Consider the following 22339-nt stretch of genomic DNA (forward strand, 5'->3'; position numbering starts at 1 on the left):
TAGCTTGGTTACCAACAGGAGTGATGCTGTCAGCAAAGGCTGTAGGAGTTTGCCCAGGACCCTGGGTACATAGTGGCTTGGCTAGCCCATGCTCAAGTCCATGCAGCTGCAGCTTCACTGCTGTTGGTATCCAAGTTAGCTAGATGTGCTGCAATTACTTTCAGTGAAGGTCTCCATTGTGGCCTCGTGGGAGAAAAGAAAAGGGATAAGGACTTGGAGAAGGTTAGGCTCCATACCCAGGCTTGGGCTGAACCCAACCTGAGTTTTTCAGTATCGGGCTTCTAGTTTGTTTGTATAGCACCTAGCACATGGGCAGAGGTAGTCCCTGCCCTAAAGAGATCTAGAGGTATCCATGAGATCAGATATAATCTCTAGTTTATTCTAACCTGAATCAATTGTTGTGGTGATGATAAAATACAATGTGTTTGAGGTGCTCAGACTCTATGGTGAGAGGAGGTATAGAAGTAGACAGAAATATCCACTCCACTATTCCATGGACACATCCTGAGCCCTTCTCCAGCAGCATAAATCAGCTATAAATGCTGGTGTATGCACTTCGCTAAGGATTTGCCCTATCAAGGCATCCCCCATGCCCCACCAACCCCAAGCTGCCAAAACAGACACTTCAGAGAAACATACAAATGTTCTAAGATTGTTAAACTTCAGAATAAGCATTTTGGGGGGGGGGAGGAAATATAAGGCTTGTGTTTGCTGCAATTTTCCCCCTTTCCCCCAGGGTTTCTTCCGTAAAGGTCCATTCCAGTGCAGGAGGACTGGATAGGACTCTCTTCAGAGCACATGAATGTTATATCTGTGCCAAGTGGAAGGAGTCACTAACTTCTTTTTTAATTAAGTGAAGTTTTACTGTTATCTTTTCTGCCTGGAGGGCAGCCACTACAGCTTTCCAGATTCTAGCTATAGAAGAGTACACATGAGATGTGGCTTTCGTACTGGTTTTGTAAACCCCTAACTTTGGGTTGATTGGCATCTGGGTCTTGTATAGCTGAACCCTACAACTCAGCATGGGGAGGGAGCTCAGCTAAATGGTCCTTCTGATTACTTCTCTGTTAAAAATATAGATCAGGAGAAAACAAGTATGATTTTTGAATTTACAAAACATTAGTCTAGAGCTACTTCACAAAATCAATCCTTTGAGCATCTTGGGTTTCTCTAGATCTGCCCTTCCCTTCTTGCATGCTCCTCCCTCACACTCCGCCACTCAAATTCCATATAACCAGTTCTGGATTTAAGCTCTTTAGCAGAGAAGCACACAGATATCCTTACTCTTGTTATACAGTTGAAACAATATTCCAGTTGTGTGTAAGTCCTCAGTATAGCTTTAAATCTAAAACTTCTAAGTTGTCACTAAAGGGTGGGGAGAGGAAAGCTGGTTGCCTTCACATACCCCAGAAGACGACAGAAATTAATCCCATTACTTTTTAGTTTCAGGAAAGAGGAAAATAAAGCCCCAGCAGAAGAGCCACTGTGTTCCATGGAACTCACGTAGCATGTGTATTATTAGAACACACGGCCTCCATATGACTCTGGAATGCTTCTCATTCCAGAGCTCTTTGGCTACTCTTTTATCCAAGCAGAATGAGTGACATAGTTACTGCTACCAGGCTGACTGACTTCATACAGGAAACAGGTAACACTACAACTCCTGCTGTCCTTCAAGTCACTAACTAGTTTCAAAGGGTAAACAGGCTGAAAGGCCCACATACCTGATTCAGTGAATCAATGCCAAAAAATTTTCTATACAAAAAACATTCACTGGAATAGACACAGATGACACATGTTCTTGAGAGGCATAGAAACCATCTTGGCTACTGTGACAGGGGATATCAAGCTACAGGGTTGGAAGATACTAAATGCAAGATAGACGTGAATGCCAATTTTAAATTTAGATGCTGGAACTGTAGAAGGAGCTGCCTGGTTCTAAAAGGCTTCAGAGCTTCAGCCAGGCTAATGGCCCATTTGGGCATGTTAGGCAATACTACATAATATTCAACCCCAACATGCAGTTGCTATGTAGATTGCCAGTGAGCACCTCCTTTATATGCTCAGCACTGGTTGTTTCCAACCTTCTCTTTCGCACTCTGAATCTAAGTCCTAGGAAGAATATATGTTGTTCAGACTTTGCCAGTAGGGGATGCTGGTCTGTCTATTTCCCTTTTGTTAGAATTCAGTCCCCCCCCTCATGCTTTCTTTTCCAGCTTTTAATTCTCACTGCTCAATACCTCTGTACATGTCTTAAAACAGACAGTTGCCTGATGTTGTGTAACTTGAGTTAATTATATGACCTGTATACAGAGCCAAAGAGCAGATTAATGTCACCTTCTGCCACTGTTACATTTCCTTTAAATTACAATCTTAAAAAGTGTTGTTCAACAGTTTGTATCACTATGTATGAAAACATTCTTGAGCAGTATCAGAGGGTAGCCGTGTTAGTCTGGATCTGTAAAAGCCGTGTTAGTCCGGATCTGTAAAAGCAGCAAAGAATCCTGTGGCACCTTATAGACTAACAGACGTTCTGGAGCATGAGCTTTCGTGGGTGAATACCCACTTCTTCAGATGCATGTAAATCTTACATGCATCTGAGGAAGTGGGTATTCACCCACGAAAGCTCATGCTCCAGAACGTCTGTTAGTCTATAAGGTGCCACAGGATTCTTTGCTGCTTATTCTTGAGCAGGGCACGGAGGGGGTAGAGAAGAGCAGGCAGCCTGGAGACAGGCCCAATTTCTTATGCTCCAGCCTGTTTATGCCACTGCAAAGTATCTAGGGCTATGGCAGAGATAATCTTTTTTTAAAAAGTGGAAAGCTTTGCCCTGTTCTAGAATTGTATTAAAACCACCCATATTCCATCATCCTTCCATCTCATTGCATTCCCTTTGTAAGATCAATTGCTGATCGCTATGGATCCTGATAAAGACTAGACTTAGGTTCCTTAACCAAAGACAATGTTTAACACTTGGGAGTCACTAAACTTTTCCCAAGTTTAATTGCTTTTTCCCCAGAGCATAGGGTAGCAGTGGGGGCCAGTTAATGATACAGATCATAGAAAGCTAATTTTTAAATGCTGCTTGGGGGGGAGGGTGCAAATAACTCATTCAAAACCAGAACTTGCTTAAATATAACTTCTGAAAATCTCAAAAGAAAAAGCACTCCATCATTGGAAATCCTAGTTATAATGTGTCAGAATAAATGGCATAATGAATGGGGAGGTTCCAAGCTCACAATGGGGGTTTTTAGAAGAATATATACCACAAAAGTAACTGTGTGATCTATATAGACCATCAGACCCTGAAATAGGTCTCCTGTGTTAATAAAATGGTGTGAATTCAACTCCCCAATCCACACCCTGCACAGCATAGCACACTTTCCTCTACTCTTTTTACTGTCTTCCTTTCTCCCATCTCCTAGGGTTCAATCCTGTAACCACTTACCTGTATGACTAACTTTACATTGCATTCCCCTCTCCTCTCTGCTGCTCCCTGACTTTCCCACTTCCTTTGTTCTTCCCATCAGTAATTTTTATCCTCACAAATGTGCACTCATTGCCTATGCTGGAAATCTATTGACAAATTCTTAGCTAGTAAACTGGAGTAGCTCCACTGGAGTCAGTAGAGCTACATCAATGTATCCCAGGCAAGGAGCTGGCCTTGACTGTTCATTGCCACAGCATCTTCCCCGGTTCTGGAGGCCTGGTTAGTACGGCACAGCAGATCTCCTAAATTAAGGTGTGAAATTACACCCCCAAATTACCAGAATTTTTTTACATTAGTTGAGAGCTCTATACAATTAGAGATGTGCCTGAGCCAAACACCCTCCCCTCACACTATGGGAGGAGTTTACAATCTCAAAGAATTTGGATCTAAATTTTTCCAAGTGGATGCTGTTCTTTATAATGGGTTGAACTAAACAGCAGGTTCTGAGGTGCTGATAGTGAGATATAAATTCTGCAGCTTGCGACCATCTCTTGTTATAATATTGTAACAAACGGGCTGGTGTATATGTACACCCTTCCCTCTGCTGAATAGAATGAGAATGTCCTTCTACTCAATACAGAGGCCTGGTTTTGGAGCAGAGATTGCCTTCCCTTCTGATCCAACACAGATCTGCTCTATAAGGTATTTCTGTTGAACAGTTGACTTCAGTAAGCAAACGAACTGACACATTTTAATGAAGTCTTCAATATTGAGGCTGGACAAAGCTTTAGGTAAAAAGTCAAAGACTCAGTGCCTTGGTTACAAAATGAACAGATGCTAGAACATTGATCAGGAAGACATTTGGCAAATCACTCAACCAATCTTAATGTTACTTGTAGAAGACACAATGGGAGACTTGACTTCAAATATGGGCACCTGGACAGGACATCCAATTTCTGCATTTGGATCTTCAGATAAACACTGCAGACATGGCAATTCCATATTGTGCACTGAGGTGGTTCCAGCTGCCAAAATGGCAGTATAAAGGTCTGTTCAGATTTTGTGAAGTAGATTGATGCAGAACTCTGTATTTCCCACCTTTTTAATTGGAAAAGCTGTGCAAATGTGGTCAAAAACATAAGACTGTCCTCTAAACTGTGGCAACGTGTAATGGCATGCATATCTTAACATTTTCATTTTATATAGGTCTTTATTTCCCATTTTCACATTGGAGGTAAGAAAGGAAAAGCTGATATTAAGTGAGCATGTGACCAATAGCAGCAGGACCCTCAGCAAAGATGACTTTAAATGAAGCAAGTACAAAAGGACAAGCCATGCTTATGGGGACAAATGTGCGTGCGCACACACACCCCTACACACCTGTCAGGCGAGTGGTTTGGGTAGTAATTTTAGCTGGCCTAGGTCAGCTACGTGTGTGTCTGTCTGCCAAACCCAGCTCAACCATGAGTTTGGTTTGGCAGGTACAGTATATTGACAAAATAGTGCCATCATTAGTGGGTCACACTGCTGGCCCAGAAGTGTTGTGATCTGAAAGCCCATTCTCCGAGCACTGCTGGCAGGCAAGGAGTGGCTGTTTTTTCCCAAGCTCTGAGAGATCACCCAAAAGATGGAGAACAGCATCTGGTTCAACAAATTCTTCTAGCCAAAAGCAGAACTGAGAGCCATGAGCTAACCCCCAACTAAGATATGTTGGAGGAAGGATGTGTTTTGAGTGGGGCTTGCTTCCTTTATATCAGGGTAGAGGTGTAGTTTATAACGTGACCTGATATAACATGAATTCAGATATAACACAGTAAAGCAGTGCTCCGGGGGGGGGGAGCAGGGGAGGCTGCACACTCCGGCAGATCAAAGCAAGTTTGATTATAACATGGTTTCACCTATAACACAGTAAGTCTTTTTCTGGCTCCCAAGGACCGCGTTCTATCAGGGTAGACATATATATCCGAAGAACCAAATGCAGCCTCGAAATCCTCTTTTGTGCTGAAATTTTCCCTTAGTTAGCCTGAGTTTTAGGGGACTCATCACCTATGTGTATACACACACACACACACACACGAAATTCCTCATAGGCTGGTCGGGTCAAGCTCTTACAACTACCTCTAAATACTGATGCTAGTTCTGTCAATTCTCATTTTACATGGAGCTCTATGTGGCATTTGACATGGTGTGTCTTGGGCTAGACCCCACTAGTCAGTGCTTGCAGCTATTTTTATTTTTCTGGCACTTCTTAAATGGGTTTGAATGGTCTGCGCATCTGTCATAAACAGATAGCTAAGGGTTAATGTCTCTTTCACCTGAAGCACCTGACCAGAGGACCAATCAGAAAACCGGATTTTTTCAACTCTGGGTGGAGGGAAGTTTGTGTCTGAGTCTTTTGTCTGCCTGCCTGCTTTCTCAGAGCTTTGGAGAAGTACTTTCTACTTTCTAGTCTTCTGTTTCTAAGTGTAAGGACAAAGAAATCAGATAGTAAGTTCTATGGTTTTCTTTTCTTTGGTATTTGCATGAATATAAGTGCTGGAGTGCTTTGATTTGTATTCTTTTTGAATAAGGCTGTTTATTCAATATTCTTTTAAGCAATTGACCCTGTGTTGTATCATCTTAATACAGAGAGAACATTTGTATTTTTCTTTCTTTTTATATAAAGCTTTCTTTTAAGACCTGTTGGAGTTTTTCTTTACTTCAGGGAAATTGAGTCTGTACTCACCAGGGAATTGGTGGGAGGAAGAAATCGGGGAGATCTGTGTGTTGGATTTGCTAGCCTGATTTTGGATTTGCTAGCCTGATTTTGCATTCCCTCTGGGGGAATAGGAAAGTACTATTTGTTTCCAGGATTGGAAACAGAGAGGGGGAGTCCCTCTGTGTAGTTTCACAGAGCTTGTGTCTGTGTATCTCTTCAGGAGCACCTGGAGGGGGGAAGAGAAAAAGGATTATTTCCCTTTGTTGTGAGACTCAAGGAATTTGGGTCTTGGGGTCCCAGGGAAGGTTTTTCAGAGGGACCAGAGTGCCCCAAAACACTCTAATTTTTTGGGTGGTGGCAGCAGGTACCAGGTCCAAGCTGGTAACTAAGCTTGGAGGTTTTCATGCTAACCCCCATATTTTGGACGCTAAGATCCAAATCTGGGACTAAGGTTATGATAGCATCCAGTATGGAACAGCATGGTTCTATGTGCCCTTTCTGCTCCACTGTTAGAAGAGCTGGATGTTCTTGGTGTTACAGGTTGAATTTCAGGCCCTGCTATTACTCATTATTTATGTACATTGTCTTTGGGCCAGAAATATTGGCACAATACTAGGTTTTTGTTTTTCTGCTGATTTGCAGATTTAGATTTATTGAGTTATCAAATAACTGTACAATCAGTGTTTTTGACATTAGTCTAGCTAGATATAAATCTAATCTTGGCACTTGTAATATGTTCATCACTGGTGTTTGTAAGCATTGTACAAATTTGAAAATGATAAAGACAAGCTTCTGTCTGTCCATTTTCCCCCCTGTCCAGTAGGATTTGTCTCTTTATAGTAAGACTGGGGTTTAGTTTCTTTCCAGTGGCTGCTCAGAGCTGTGGAATAAGTATCTCTTTATGTGAGCTCACAAGTCTCACTGTTCTGATTGATGGTTCCATTTTCCAGACAGACACAATTGCCATGGCTGTGAAGAGTGAGAGGGAGTACCTTGGCATGCTTTGAAAGACGGAGACCTCAAATTTAACCTGGTATTTGATGACAGAGTGCAGCACAGGTGGCAGTAGCTTCAAGTGACAGCTCGGATATAGAGGTTATGAATCGTCCACCTTCCATCTTTCACATTTGCTGAGCAACTCTGTTCTAGCATTCATACTATTAGTTAAGATCTTAGGCAAACCAGAAAGGAGGGAAAAAAGCCAGCTTTTCGGGAATATCACCAGATGGACTGATCTATTGGAGTGGAAGTTTTGTAACTGTTGCAATCACCCACCACTGTGTCCACAGAAAACTGCTGTTCTTACCCATGGTCTCAGATGGTTGTGCTCTTTTTTCAGTATCGCCCTTTTCAACTAACATTACAAACAATGAGGTGATATCTGGCTAACTTTAACCTTCTTCCGCAACATCAAAACTTAGAACACATTACTCAGGGCATTTAAGTGTCCAGGAGTTTCACTCATACTGGAGGATTGACCATATGTAGTGTTTCTGCAATATATTGTGGCTGTGCAGTTGTAACTTCAGACAACACCAAAGTCTTTGGAAGCACAGGCATAGCTGGTGTTGGTAAGGTCAGTGGCTGCTCTCCAGACCTAAAGGAGCCTTAGCTAGGAATGGAAACACCAACATCAGAGTGCACTTCAGTGATCTCTGCATCTCACAAATGAGAGGAACACCATGGCCAAGTTTGAGTCTACCAGGATGCGGTGCAGTCTTCTGGCCAGCTACAGTTGGAATAGGATATCTTTTCAGTCATAGTTATGTTAGGGGTGTCAGAATAGTGAAGAATCTTAAGACAGAAAAGATGATCATGTGGTGCTGGCAAGTTCATTGAAGTGCTTCCCTTTCCCCAAAGCATTACCTCTGCCATGGCTGGGATTGCTTAAGGTAGTTGCTTTCTCCAGGTGCAAATGCCTCCTTGACATTGGCAGAACTGGGAGAGGGTGTCTTGTGTATTTGTGAAGTAAGGGTAGAGCTGGGCGGGGTGTGTGTGTGTGTATAGTCTTGGCATTTGAGTCTGTCGAATAATCTCAATTAGTAGCACCACATAATTGCTTAACAGGATGGGAAATCTGTCTTGAGGTGGAAAAGGGGTTGTGCACTGATCCTCTGCATTACCTATGAGAAGAAAGATCGGCATTACCTCTGAATCTTCTTGTCAGTGGACAACCCAATTCTTACCAACTTCTGCTATGTCTCTAAGGTGGGAGAGCAGCATTCCATGTATCAGGGTTGAACAGTATCCAGTATAACAGAGATCCACCAAGATGAGTGTGAAAGTATGTACCTTCTCACATGACAAGAATATCTATCAATGCAACAAGTGACAACTCTGCCAGAACGTAAGTGCTAGAAGTGCTTTTTAGAGGGATCTAGGATATTGAGCATAAAGCCACATGGCTTTCAATGTAACTCTTTGCCAGCTTCTTATTTAGCTTGCTCAGAAATAGGTCCAGTATCCTAGTCATTGTTACAGCTCCAGTCCAATCAAATGAAGGTGCACATGAGTAAATTCAAATGCTTTGAGTTGAGCCTAAAAGCTTGCCTTTTAAGTGCATGTTTGACTTATCAGCACTGCCAATATCTCAGCCAGTAATTCCAATTTACACCGCCCCTTTGTCTCCTATCACTTTCATCTTTGTAGCTTTTTTCTAAGCTGGTCCTGAGGTATGCAAGAACTTTCAGGTCACAAGAGATAGGATATGATAGACTAATTCAAATCCCTTCTAAAGGACATTTCTTCCAGAAGGCCTTTGCACATACCCCAAAAACAACAGATGAAGGAGGTTTTTAAAATTGTCCACAGTAATTTCTTCCTTGGAATAAACAAGTACATCTTGTCTTTCTGGGTCTAAGATGGTAAGCTCTCCAAGGCTAGGACAGTAGTCGTAGAAATGTAGGGCTGCAAGGGACCCTGAAGTCCTCAATCCAGCCCCTCCACTGAGGAAGGACCAATTAACCTAGACGGTCTGATGTTTGTCCAACCTGTTCTTCAACTTACAGTGATGGGGATTCCACAGCCTCTTGGAAGCCTGCCTTTATAGTTAGAGAATGATGATCAATTATTTTCCATGCTCTTTGAAGATGGCACAAGTAGTAATGGGCTTAGATTGCAGAAAAGGACGTTTAGCTTACATATTGGAAATTTCCAACAGCCCTTAACCTATTTGAAGACTCAAATCCCACCTCAGTTGTCTTTTTTTCTCAATATTAAATATGCCTAGTTTTTAAACGTTTCTTCCTAGGTCTGGTTTTCTAAACCTTTATCATTTTGTTGCTCTCCTTTGCACACTTTCCAATTTGTCCATCTTTCCTAAAGTGTGGCATCCAGAATTGGACACAGTGCTCCAGGTGAGACCTCACCAGGGCCAAGTACAGCAGGACAACTGCCTTTCATGTATTTTTATATACCACGCTTCTGTTAATACACCCCCAGAATATTAGCCTGTTTTGCAGCTGCATCAGCTTGACTCGTATTCATTTTGTGATCCGCTATAACCCCCATTCTTTTTCTGCAGTACTACCACCTAACCATTTATTCTCTATTTTAGCTGTGCATTAGACTTTTTTTCCCTTCAAAGTGAAGTACTTTGCACTTGACTTTGAGACAAATTTCTCTAGTTCATCAAGGTCACTTTCAATTCTAATCCTGTCCTCCAAGTACTTGCAACCCCTCCCAACTTGGTGTCACTGGCAAATTTTAGAACTATACTCTCCACTCCATTATCCAAGTCATTAAGGAAAATATTGAATGGTACTAGAACCGGGACTGACCCCTCAGGATCTCACTAGATACATCCTCCCAATTTGAGAGTGAACCATAACTACTCTCAGGTATTGTCTTTCAACCATTTATGCACTTACCTTTATGGCAATTTAGTCTAGACCACATTTCCCTAGTTTGCTTATGAGAGCATCTGAGACTGTCAGAAACATTAATAAAATCAAAGCATATCAGATTTACTGCTTCCCCTATCCACTATGCCATAACCCTGCCAAAGAAGGAAATTAGGTTGGTTTGGCATGATTTGTTCTTGGCTACTCCTTATCTTATCCTCCAAGTATTTAAAAACTGATTGTTTAATTTGTTCTAGTATTTTTCCAGATACTAAAATTAGACTGATGGGTCTAGAATTCCCCAAGTCATCTTATTTCTCTCTTTAAAAAAAAGATTGGAGAACAGCAAAAATGCCACCTGTTGGCTGGGATCTCACCCATTCTCCAGAACTTCTCACAGATAATTGTTAATGGTTCTGAGATTGCTTCAGGTAGTTCCTTAACCACCGTACCATCATACCCTACTGCCTCTAATACATCTACCTTTATATAAATATTTTTAGCATTTTTCCCTGTTTTGGCTTCTGTTCCTTTCTTTGCTTTTCTGTCCCTGTACTTTCATCATGCTTGTACAGAGCTGTGTATGCTGCTGGTGCTTAATTGTAAATAACCCTTTTCAAATGACTGTCATTCTTCCATGTTCATCCATTCTCTGAGAAATTCATCTCCGCTTGTATCAACTCTAGTCTAAACCACATTAAGTTAGTGTCTATTTGCAAGTAAAGTGGTTTTCATGCTACAGCTTGTACATTTTCTCTTGCCAGAGTAGTGTATTATGTAAAGGACTACAGGCAAAGTTTCACCTCTCATGTCATAGCACTAGCTTCTTTAAAAAGTCAATAGGAAAAATTCTGATCTACAAGACCCTTCATGATCAGTATTCTTAGCATATGGCAGGATTAACATCCAAGTACAAGTTGTAACAAACCCATCCTCAGTGGAGATTATAATTAAAACACATGTATAAACCACTCCCTGTTGCCAAGGGAAAGGAAGTTTAAACAAACCAGCTGGCATTATGATTAGGAAGAGAGGACAGAGGTACTCACTCTCTTACATATAGGGCCCTGATGATGATGCTATGATTAACTCTGGAATATTATTCCTTGCCTCAGCATACTATAAAACAAATAGACTAGAACTCTGCCTCAGTGAGACACTGGATGGTTCAGTGTTTGGGGTGCTAGGCCGGGACTTGGGAGACCTAGGGTCAGTTGCCTCTTCTGCCAGACTCCCTGTGTGGCCTTGGACAAGTTACTTACTCAGTTCCCCACCTGTAAAATGAGAATAATACCTCCAGTGGGGGAGGATTGAGGTGTTCAGGTACTTGAGTGATGGGGGCCACATAAATCTGACAGCAGGTTATATAACTTGACAGACAAAAATCTAGTTTGAAGCACTTCCTCACAGCATGCCTGCTGGATTCCCAAAGATTACAAGTTCCAATTATTTTACTCACTTCGATGAGGAAAAATATCCATCCTTTTGCCCTAGGCTTATGTACCATATAAATAGTAAAAACATAGGTTGAAATCCTGACCTCATTGAACTTAATGGCAAAACTCCCAGTGACTTAAGCAGCAATCTAGGATTAGTGAAATCCTAGGCCCACAGAAGTATTACAGTAATTGGTGCCCTATAGTTTCCTGAGGGAAAAGAGCAGCTACAAAATAGCATCTAATGCTGTGGGTGAGCATTGCTTTTGAAGTATGGCCACTGATGGATTACAGGTGAGTGATAGCTTAGAAGCAGAGAGAAGAGACAGGTCAAACTTATTCATTTATTTTGTTTATGGCAACTGTCTTTCTCTATCCATTTGCAGACTTCACTACTGCTTACTGGATACCAGTGACTGACTAGTGGATGGGAGAAAATGAATTTTGAGGGAAAGTTTAAAATGGAAAAACCTATTTTTAAAAAAGGTGCAGGCACTAAGGTTATGTCTACACTGGCAATTGAAGGACAACTTTTCTTTTAGAGGTATTAACTTTTTTCTCTCTTTTTATTTTGGGGGTGGGGTGCCATGAGCAAGAACCTGAATGGGGGGATGTTCTCATGGAGAGGGGAACAGCACACAGAAAAGGTAGATATGAGACAGAGCATAAGGGCAAGTAGAACAGTTCTGACTCTGACTGTGTTCAACCTAGAATATGAAACAGGAATAACATGTCTACCCCTTCATAAGTGGATTTTGGGCCAAACTAAACTTAAGGGCCAGATCCTGGCATTTTCTGTAACTGTTTTGTATGAGACCACATAATCAGCTGCCCTAAATTTCTTCAGGCATCAGGAAATCCTGCTTTGCCAAGGACTATTGTAGTTTGATGGTGTGTAAAAATGTTCTTAATTCAGCAGTGAATACCTTCAAAAACAGTGAGCTGCATTTCTTTAAAAAATGAAAGAAAATATCAAGTGATTCAAAGTCAAACAAGTTTACAATTTGCCATGGCACAAGTGTCAGAATTTCCAAAACACAACTGCAGTCAAATTAACATCCATATCTCAAACACCTTCAATTTGTCCAGTTGACTCCAGGTTTGGCCATTCAATTTTGCTCCAGCCACATACGTGCTAGATCTGAAGCAGAAAGGACACGTTTGGTAGGATTTTAGGTGGATTGGGCAAAACTAGCCTTATAATGGAAATATGCTTACAACTTTAAATACAGAGATTTCTCCTATCTATAAAACCATATATTGGCCATTTTGTGGTGGTCTGTCTTTTAATTCAGTGAAGTATTCCAGGATACAGTTGGTATGAAAAGCTCTATACACAATGTATTTTGTTGTATTGAATTTTCCTATTTAACTTACGGGAACACAGACCTGCAAAACTCACTCTAACAATGTTGCCAACTAGCAATTTTATTACTAGACTTGTGATATTAGATTTTCTCTTCAAGACCCACTTCCTAGTGTCATGTGATTACGAGGACCTCCGCTTTTATTTTCCAAGTAAAAGTAAGTTTCTAGCCTTCAAGGTTGTTGAGAAAAGCTTGAAAAATCTAAAAGCTCAAAAACCAGAAGGCAAATTGAGCAACAAGAACTAAATTTTCAAAGCTCTGATTTTTAAACAAATCTCATGATTTTTGAGGGCCTGATGTGATTTTTTTGAATGCTTGGTATTGGCAAGAGTGCTGTTATCTCATAGATTCTTTAAAGAGGTTCTTTCTGGACTAGAAGTCAAATGTAGCCCATGATTTTAAAAAATTGCATCAAACAGTTTCAGAAATAAAAACTAAAACTAAGTGCTGATTCAGCCTGCATGGCTGAAACAATGATTTGCTAGTACATATTCTGCAGTGCATCATGTATGTATGCTGCTAGATCATTTCACAACTAGAGCTCATATTGTCATAGTTTTCTATTGCAGTTCCCAACCAGGAGTTTGGGAATAGGGTGACCAGACAGCAAGTATGAAAAATTGGGGCAGGGAGTGTGGGGGGGGGGGGCGGTAAATAGGTGCCTGTATAAGAAAAAGCTCCAAAAATCAGGACTGCCCCTATAAAATTGGGACATCCGATCAATCTATCTGGGGGGCTGTCAAACACTACCAACCAGGGCTGTCCCTAGACATTGTGGTGCCCTACACAGCTCTGCCTTTGGGGGGGAGGAGCTGGCTCCAGGCCTCCATGGGGCAGGGATCCTCAGGTCTCTGCAGGGGAGAGGGAGGTTGTGCCCAAAGCCTGTGGGGAGGGGTGTAGGGAGTAAAGATCCCCTCAGCATGTTTGAGAACTCTTGGATGATGAGTGGGGTCCTAAAAGACTGGAGAAGGGCAAAAATAGTACTTGCACTGAAAGGGCAACAGAACCCAGAGAACTACAGAACAGTTCGTAACGTTGATACCTGGAAAGGTATTGCAACAGATGATTTAAATAATCCATTTGTAAGCAGCTGGAGAATAAGAGGGTTATAAGAAATAGTCAGCATGGATTTGTCAAGAACACTTCATACCAGACCAAACTAACTTCCTTCATTGACAGGGTTACTGTTCTAGTGGATGTGGGGAAGCAGAAGTGCTATACCTTGATTTTTATTTTTATTTTTTTTAAGTAAGGCTTTTTGATAGTCTCACATGACGTTCTCATATGCACACTAGGGAAATGTGGTGGTCTAAGTGAAATTACTATACTATGAGGTGCAAGGGCACAACTGCTTGAAAGACTACTCTAAGAGTAGTTACCGATGGCTTGCTGTCACATCCTCCTGCTTTATGGAATGGGGTTCCGCAGGGGCCAGTCCTCAGTCTGATACTATTAAATATTTTCATTAATGATTTGGATAATGGAGTGGAGAGAATACTTATACAATATAAAAATGACACCAAGCTGGGCTGAGTTGCAAGAGATCTGCAGCAAGAGCGATTTCAGTTAAATATTAAGGAAAAAGATCGCACGAGGGTAGTTAAGCTCTAGACAAGGCTTCCATGAGAGGTTATGGCCTCCTATGACAGGAGGCTAAGAGGTGTTTGTCTAACCCATTATCTATACAAGGATCATGTGGTTATAGCAGCATCTCTGAGGAGGCAGACTTTCACTGTTCTATATCTGCAACAGCCTTGCATAACTTCCCCCTGCAGGCCCCAGCTACACTGTTCTAGTAATTCAGGGTGGAAGTGATGAATGCATGGATCATTAGGGCCATAGTCTCCTCTGGGAGGAAAGGCTGAAGTTTCCTAGGAAAGTGCAAAAGGACAAGGGTATTTCTCATTAATGAGGCTACATGATATTTTAGGCTAAGTGCAAAGTCGAACAGGACCCTCAGGCTTTGCACTACCTTGATATATTTCAGATCTGGATGGGACCTCATGTGCCTGGGGATATAATGAGTGATATTTGCAGGAGGCCTAGTGCCAGGTTCTTTTCAAGCTTCTAAATAAAACAGCACAAAATTGACCTAAAACCCTTGTGACAGAATGAAAAATCATTGTTATGAGGAACTGTTACTTCCCTGAACTAACAATCATGTGATGGAGCTTGTCTCTGCATGCAAGAGGGATTTTCTCTTTAGCTTTAATAGAGATGCTTAATTGCAGGGTAGAGTGAGGGAGTAGAGGAACCATTACTGAAAGAGCAGTCCAGTCCAGCCATATATAAACAGTCACAGTGGAGTGGGAAAACAATCAAGATTATCAATAGTCAACTTAAACAAGACACACAGCAGCCTTAAGCCTCAGTGCTACAGCTCTTGCTCACAAGTAAGTGACTTTACTGGAGCTTATGGAATTGGATCCTAGGCCCAAAGTAAAAAGCTCTGAAGGTGAGGAGTGGAAGAAAAAGGTTGCAATCTTGCAAGCTAGTGGGTGCAGGTGGCCCCTGTGTCCATGCAGGCCCCCAGTAAAGTTAAGGCTCCATGTGAATGTAGATCACCTTGAAGCATCAGGGCCAAGTTACCTCTAATTGTATATTTACATAACTGTTTGTTTGTTTGTTTGTTTAGATTGACTTGCAAAAGAAAAGATCTTTTTCATGATACTTCTCATTTTTAACATACATTTTAAAAATGCCTACCCCCGTGTCTAGGTGCTTTTGCTCCAGATGTTTTTTAAAAAATCAAAGCAAATAAAAACAAGACATTACGACCCTTCCAGCAGCTTTTCCTCACCTCCACTGTAAGACGTAACTAACGAACTTAGCTCAATCCACCCTACCCTAAAAATCATAGCCTTTATGGGATTTTTCCTTCTCTAAAGTTTTTTGGTAAATGGTTGAGTAATACAATGTGCTTTGTGGGGTGGAGGAGAAGCAGTTCTGTCCTGTTTCAGACAGACAGGGAGTTTTAATGCTGACAGCCCCCATGGAGCATAAATATTCTTATCATGAGGGGACTTTGGCGTCACTGTTAACTACAGCACAGGCTGTAAGGTTCAAGGTTTACTTTCAAAGAGGGGGGAGAATATTGTACATTGTGTGTACAGACCATCAGCTCTTGTATTTACATAACATACTCAACAGGCATATCTTCAGTGGTTGAAATATGTCTGGCAGCCACAAACTTTCCAGCTCTTACTTGACATTGTCAACCACTTCTATTGCATCTAGGACTTAGTCACTTAACTTGTCTGACTCAGTTTATTCTGCTATAAAAGGGAGAATCCTTACTCAGAAATACTGTGTTAATTAGCTAGTGTGTACAGTGCTTTAAAGATTAAAAGAGCTCTATTACCAATCTGACTATTTAATGCACCCTTATTGGACCAGATCTTAGCCCTTTCTTCTGCCTGGCATAGGAGAATTTCAGGGTGAGTGTCTGGAACTAGTGATGGCCCCACTGTAGAGGGCATGACACAGGAAGGAAAGCAGGTCTGGGACAATTTCTGGTCATTTTTGGCTGCTGGCAGAACTGCCCCCCTCCAAGCTAGCTGCAGTATTGGAAGAGGGTGGGGCACAACTGGCACAGTCACTTGTGTGCCTCTACCCTGCAGTGCCCAGCACAACTCCGTCACACACTTGAGGATTCCAGCCCAAGTCTTACAGCTGCTACTAACAGTACACATCTGGATATTGACTGTTATTGGCCTTATTACCCCTGGCTTTCGCCGGGGTAGCTATTGTAATCGTTTACATGATTTTATACCAAGCTGAACGCTGTATTTAATCCTTCAAGGTACTGGTACGTGTCCAGGATCTCTGCAGCAGAGAAGTGCCAAGCAGGGGCCCTTGTACTGGGCTGTTAACAATACTCTGCACCCCATGCGCCTCGTTAATGAAGCTCTGGCTGCCCTTGCTTGTAGGCCTGGGTCTTTGTGCATGTGCAATCTTCTGGCTCAGCTGTCCCGGCCTTTAACCCAACTGCCCCCTGCCGCCCTCCCCCGTCCACTCTGCCAGGGCTTCCTTCCAGCTCGGCTGCAGCGCGGAGAGCTTCCCCATCCCTCCTGGGCCGCGGGGGAGGAGCAGGGAGAGGCGGAAGTGAAAACAAGCCCCGCGGGACGCAGCCCCAGCCTCCCACACGCGCTGCGAGCTCCGTGCTTCTCGGCCAGGCGTCCCGCACCGCGCGGCGGCTGTAGCCTCCCATCCCAGGTGAGCAGGTGCCGAGCGCCGCGGCCGGGGAAGGGGCCGCCTGGGCGGGCCAGGCGTTTGCCGCGGAGTCCCGGGCGCGGCGAAGGTGCTGGGCGCTCAGGTGCTGAGAACTAGCCGCGCTGGCGGGAGGGGCACCTGTGAGAGGAGCCGGGGGCAGCTCCTTGCTGGAGCGTGTCCCCCTCCTCCCGGAGCTCAGTGCATGGGGCAGGGGGGGTCCGGGGCTTCTGACAGAGCCGCCCCGGCACTGCGCGGTGCAGCGCCGGGCTCCCGAGCTCGGGGGCAGAGAGCAGCACCATCCATTGCTGAGCGAGACATCCCATCTCCAGTGCCCGGCCGGGGGGGAGAAGGCGCGTGGGCTGCAGTGTCTTGCCCTTTGCAGCCCCCAGGAGGGTGGGCAGGTCAGGACCCCCTCCTGAGATGTGGGGAGGAGAGAGTCACTCCGAAGTCAAGCGGGAGGGGAAAAGCAACGGTGTCTAAACGAGGGTCCCGTTGAGTTGATCCGAATTGCTTTTGACTTTGCGACTGACTTAGATTTGTTTTGCCATCTATGCCGTGGTGTTTGTTTTTTAAGGGAAACACCGAGCTCTTAATACTAGTTACCGTGTAACCGATTTGTTTTTTTTGTCTTTCGAGAACTTTGCTCAAAGAACCAAACAGAATGGACACCAGAGTCAGTCTTGTTTTGTAGGTGCCAACGCTGCAAGCCTGTGTGTGCATGTGCCCGTGCTGGCTTGCACCCGCCCCAGGCTCTCTCTTTTGGTGTTTAAATGCAAGAATGTTGCACAGAGTAGCACCAAAAATGGTCAAGAGGGAGAAAAAGGATTTGAAAAGGAAAATTCATAGCTGAGCTGGGTTGGGCAGGTTTAGGGCGTGTAATTGTTTGATCATCATGGCCATGTATTTCCTCCTCCCTGTGGGGACTTTTGTAACTAGATAGCTACAGGAACAGTAAAGCCAGCAGTTTCACTTGTATGCCAAGACATACTTTTTAAAAAAAAGTTGTGTGGAGTTTAATGCTGTGTCTTCTGCATTCTCTGGATGACTTGAGACTGCACATATAAAACCAAACCTTTTTTTTTTTTTTGATGGTTTCATACTATAACAAATATGTCTAAGATGTCACTTTTTGGGACACTGGGATCTTCACTGCAGCAGAACACCAGATTTTCCCCAAAGCACAGGCCGCACCACTTACGCTGAAATATCATCTCTATAATGTTATCTACTAGCACTATTGGAGGTCTGACCTACGGTTGAGCAATTCAGATTCTGTTCAATAGAGGGTAATGGTATACATACTTCTTTATGATTAGATGGTGAAACCTTTGTTGAGCACTTACCCAAGAAGGCTCACTGAACACTCATCAACATGAGTGAGAATTTCACCATTTAGCCCTTAGCTAGTTCATTGTGCAATGTTTTCACTGAGACAGCGTCAATTCATGGACTGGTGCATGGATACAAAATTTATATCCACATGCAATATGCAGACATGGACCGTAGATTTGGGCTCTAAATAAAACATTTGGATCCGCATCCATCTGCTTATCTGCAGACATGTATAAATTGGGCATCCGTGGATTTGCACGTGGATCTGTCGATTCATGTGGTGATACCTCTCCTTCGTACCAGGTATAGAATCTTTAACGGTGACATAAATAGATTAGTAAATCTAGTTTCTTAGGGTGTTTTCTTTAGTTCTCTTTCCAAACATCCCAAATAAGTTCTCTAGTTTGAGATGCAGATGTTTCACTGCAAGTGCGAAGCTGGAGGGTGCCAGAGGAGGAGAGAGCGCACGTTATACCTTACCATGCCAAATGCCTTCCTTTGCAGTTAGTTACAAAAAACCTCCCAAATTACAGTGTCTTTTCCTAGATTTGTTAGTTGCCCCCTTCCCCTATTTTTTAATGCGTGCAGGAAAAATTATTCACATGCTTAATTTTTGCTTTGAGTTAGGAAAAAAAAATCTTGTCAACTATTAACAGGTGATCAGAGTCAATCTGGTGTTAATGTGTCCTAACGCATTAGATAAGGCTCCTTTCCCTACATTCCTTAATTTGTGATAGTTTATAATTTTAGTGTGATTACTTTAGGGGGAACAAAACATTTTTCATATGGTAGTAAAATCATTAGTAAACCAGGTGTATATTTATATGGGATTCAGTGTTTAGTACATAAAATAATTCTTGACTGAACCAGTGTGCAAGTCCTATAAGGATCATATCTCAAACTCTGGACATACCCTTTCGGGTGGGTGGGTGAGAGGGAGGAGAGAAGGAAGGAAGGAAGAAGACTCTTTAAACTAGGGAGACATTGGCATTCTGTGCCTGTATTTAGTCACATGTGGTGTGCAGAGGGGGACACACGAGATGGAGATGTAAGTGAGCCAGGTTCTATGGTCCTAGAATTCAGTGGGAGCCGTGGTCCTTTCATGGTTTCTGGCATGAGGGTGTAAGTAGTTCAGGAACTGCCTCAGTTCTGAAGCAATCTCTGTTATTGGCTTGGAGGAGTAGTTCCTAAAGATTCTTTTTAGCCTGCCTTAGCCAAATACTCTTCTTTTCTTTTTATTTCGTTCAATGGACCTACTGGTGTGAATAAGGCCCTTACGTTTTGGCTCTTAAAGGGAAGCAAGGCTGAACAGCTAGCCCTTTTTGTTTTTTGTTTTGTTTTTTGGTGAGGTGTATCTGGAAATCTATATAATTACATTATTTTCCCTCAAGAAATGACTTCAGTGCATTGTTTAACTTCTAGTGAGAGATTTTGTAGAACTTCCCAGGTATTCGTCTTCCCATAGAAATGAAATTGTTTTATTAGTACATCTGTTACTTTAAAAATAAGTCACCCGTAGTGTAAGTATAGTGAAAAGTTCTTGCCGTACTTAATGATATTTGAAACACACTTTCTTCTACTTGACTGAAGTTCCACCTTAAATCTCCTGTATTAAGTAACTATGGAATCTTACAGTGATTGGGTGTAGTCTTACAGTAATCCACCCCTCAGTGTGTGCTCTCTCTCTCCCTCCCCACTTCAAATATATAAAAATAGAAGGCAGCTACTACCTAAGACGTCATTGTAATATTACCTATATGTGGTGCAGCTGAAGCTGTTATCTTTGACACTGAGCAACAAAATTAAGTGCACTGCGTGCCTTTTAAAGGTAATCCTTCATCCTGGTTTGGGGAGGAGGGGAAATAATCTTGAGATTCTCTTAAAATACTTTTTCTTAGTTTAAAGAAGTTGCTTTGGTATTTGGTACACAACTTTCTGTGGTTATAAATTTTTGCATTTCTTTTTGATTTCTTCTGCAACACCTTGTATGTGCCTAATAGGAAATTGGGGTTGGATGTATATTAAACTGTAAAAATGGTAAGACTGCCAAGGCTCGAACATTTTTCCCTCTGAATAACTTTGACTTTAAAATTTGTAGTTTTTGATATTTGAATTGTTACGAAAATATGCACCCTCTTTGGAAATGAATTTTTATGTGGTAAATGTACCTGTTTAGCTGTGACTAAATACATAATATCACATGAAATTAATGTGCCAACATCTCTTACATAAACTTAAATTTGGTCCAATGCTTACATTTTGCAAAAAAAAAAAAAACAAAAAACAAAAAAAAACTTAAATAACCTCCAAACAAAAGCCTAGAGGAAATATTTCCACATTTTTTCCTGAAGAAAACAATTGTTAAAAAAATCATTGCATGCAGCATGTGAAACCCAGATATTGCAGTGCTAAGAATCAGAAAGTAAAACTAAATTGATTATTTTTCTTTTTCTAAACTGACAAGCCTAAAGGTCAACAAAAAACACAAGTAGTGGCAAACTAGACTTTTTGAAGTCCGTTCACTTTTATTAATAATTTACTAAGGTGTTACAGAACAGAAAAACATGGTTTGCAATATATATTTAAATTGACAGGGCCCCTTTTAACGTGTGCATTTCCATTTCACTGTTTACATATATCCTGTTAAGATTTACATTAAAACTTTAATCCTCTTCCACAGACACTTATTATCTGGAATTAGACCTTGAGCATCCAACACCATGAGCAACTACAGTGTGTCTTTGGTCGGCCCTGCTCCTTGGGGCTTTAGGCTTCAAGGTGGAAAAGACTTCAACATGCCTTTGACCATCTCTAGGGTGAGCCATATTTGCCTGTATAGACTTTACAAAAATGTCTGCTACATCATGTAGTACCTGAAATCTGCAAAGATGAGTATTTCTGTAATAAGATATCTTGCTGAATGTGAGGACTGATGACTTGTACGGCAGATAGAAGTATTTATTTCCTTTCATCCTTGCTTCCGTAGATGTGTGTAAGAAGCAGAGGTGGAAAGCTGCTGACACAAGGTCTATCATGTCTTAAGCTAAAGTTAGTTTTTGAGCAGCAGGATGCTTGACCATCTCCTCCTGCCCCCAGCAATGGAGGACAGAAGAGGATGCATAATCTGTCAAGCGGGAGGAGGCATGGATCTTGGATGAGAAAATAGCTCATATTACGTTTGTGTATCCAGCATATATTAACTGAGTTTATGGTCTTGAAGTATCTATTCTTGCAAAATCTTCCTATTTACAATTAATAAAGGTGGAGGGGGGTTAAACTATGTACAGTACAATGTTCCCTCTAACTTTTTACGTCCATGTGCAGAATGAATTTTGTTATGTGCACCAATATGGAGCTGATGTGTAGTGAGGGTGTGGCTGAAGAGTTTGGAGTGTGGGAGGGGGCTCTGAGCTCAGGGCTGGGGCAGAAGGATAGGGTACAGGGGTGGTGGTGATAGCTGGGGGTGCAGGCTCTGGGGTGGGACTAGGGATGAGGGGTTTGGAGTACAGGAGGGGGCTCTGGGATGGGGCAGAGGGATGTGTGTTGGGGGATCAGGGCTCAGACTGAGGATGAGGGGTTTGGTGTGGGACCATGGTTTGGGGTGCAGACTGCCTTGGGGGTGGGGCTGGAGAGAGAAGACTCCCTCCAGCCCTCTCTCACTGCAGCAGCCTGGGAGAGAGGTGCCTCACCACAGCAACTCCGGGGCTGGGGCCGGGGAAGAGGTGCCTCTCCCTACCTATGCAGACCTTGATAGCTTGCTGGGTGGCCACGCAGCTTAGGTGCTGTAGTTGGGAATGGTGTTTCATTAAAATGTGCCTGAATGAACATGCCAGTTTCTCAGAGGTGTTGTACAGTGTTTTGCTCTTGACTGCTGCTATTCAAAGGGTTTGAGGAGCTAAGTCAAAACAGATAAAATCTTTGTACGAATAACAATGCAGTGTCTAGCTAGAGCTCACTACCCTCAAATAGCGTTTAAGGGATATTTTTCTTTGAATCTGGGCTGAGTTTCAAAACCTTCCTCA

At 42.4% G+C, this 22339-nt stretch overlaps 1 protein-coding gene across 8 annotated transcripts in view; it reads left to right on the forward strand.

Moving 5' to 3' along the window:
• Positions 1-16829: 16829 nt before the first annotated feature.
• PDLIM5 (PDZ and LIM domain 5) overlaps positions 16830-22339 on the forward strand; it is a 188558-nt gene continuing 183048 nt past the window's right edge. Inside the window, exons 1-2 of one of the 8 annotated variants that reach the window (XM_050944022.1) lie at positions 16830-16988; positions 20998-21133. In XM_050944022.1, coding sequence (XP_050799979.1) covers positions 21038-21133 — 96 coding nt within the window. In that variant the 5' untranslated portion in view covers positions 16830-16988; positions 20998-21037. Of the gene's footprint in view, positions 16989-20997; positions 21134-22339 lie in introns of those variants that run through there. The other 7 variants (XM_050944023.1, XM_050944024.1, XM_050944027.1 and 4 more) reach the window with 7 other exon arrangements.

Source organism: Gopherus flavomarginatus, chromosome 3 (genome assembly GCF_025201925.1).
Source record: "Gopherus flavomarginatus isolate rGopFla2 chromosome 3, rGopFla2.mat.asm, whole genome shotgun sequence".
Classification (NCBI taxonomy): domain Eukaryota; kingdom Metazoa; phylum Chordata; order Testudines; family Testudinidae; genus Gopherus; species Gopherus flavomarginatus.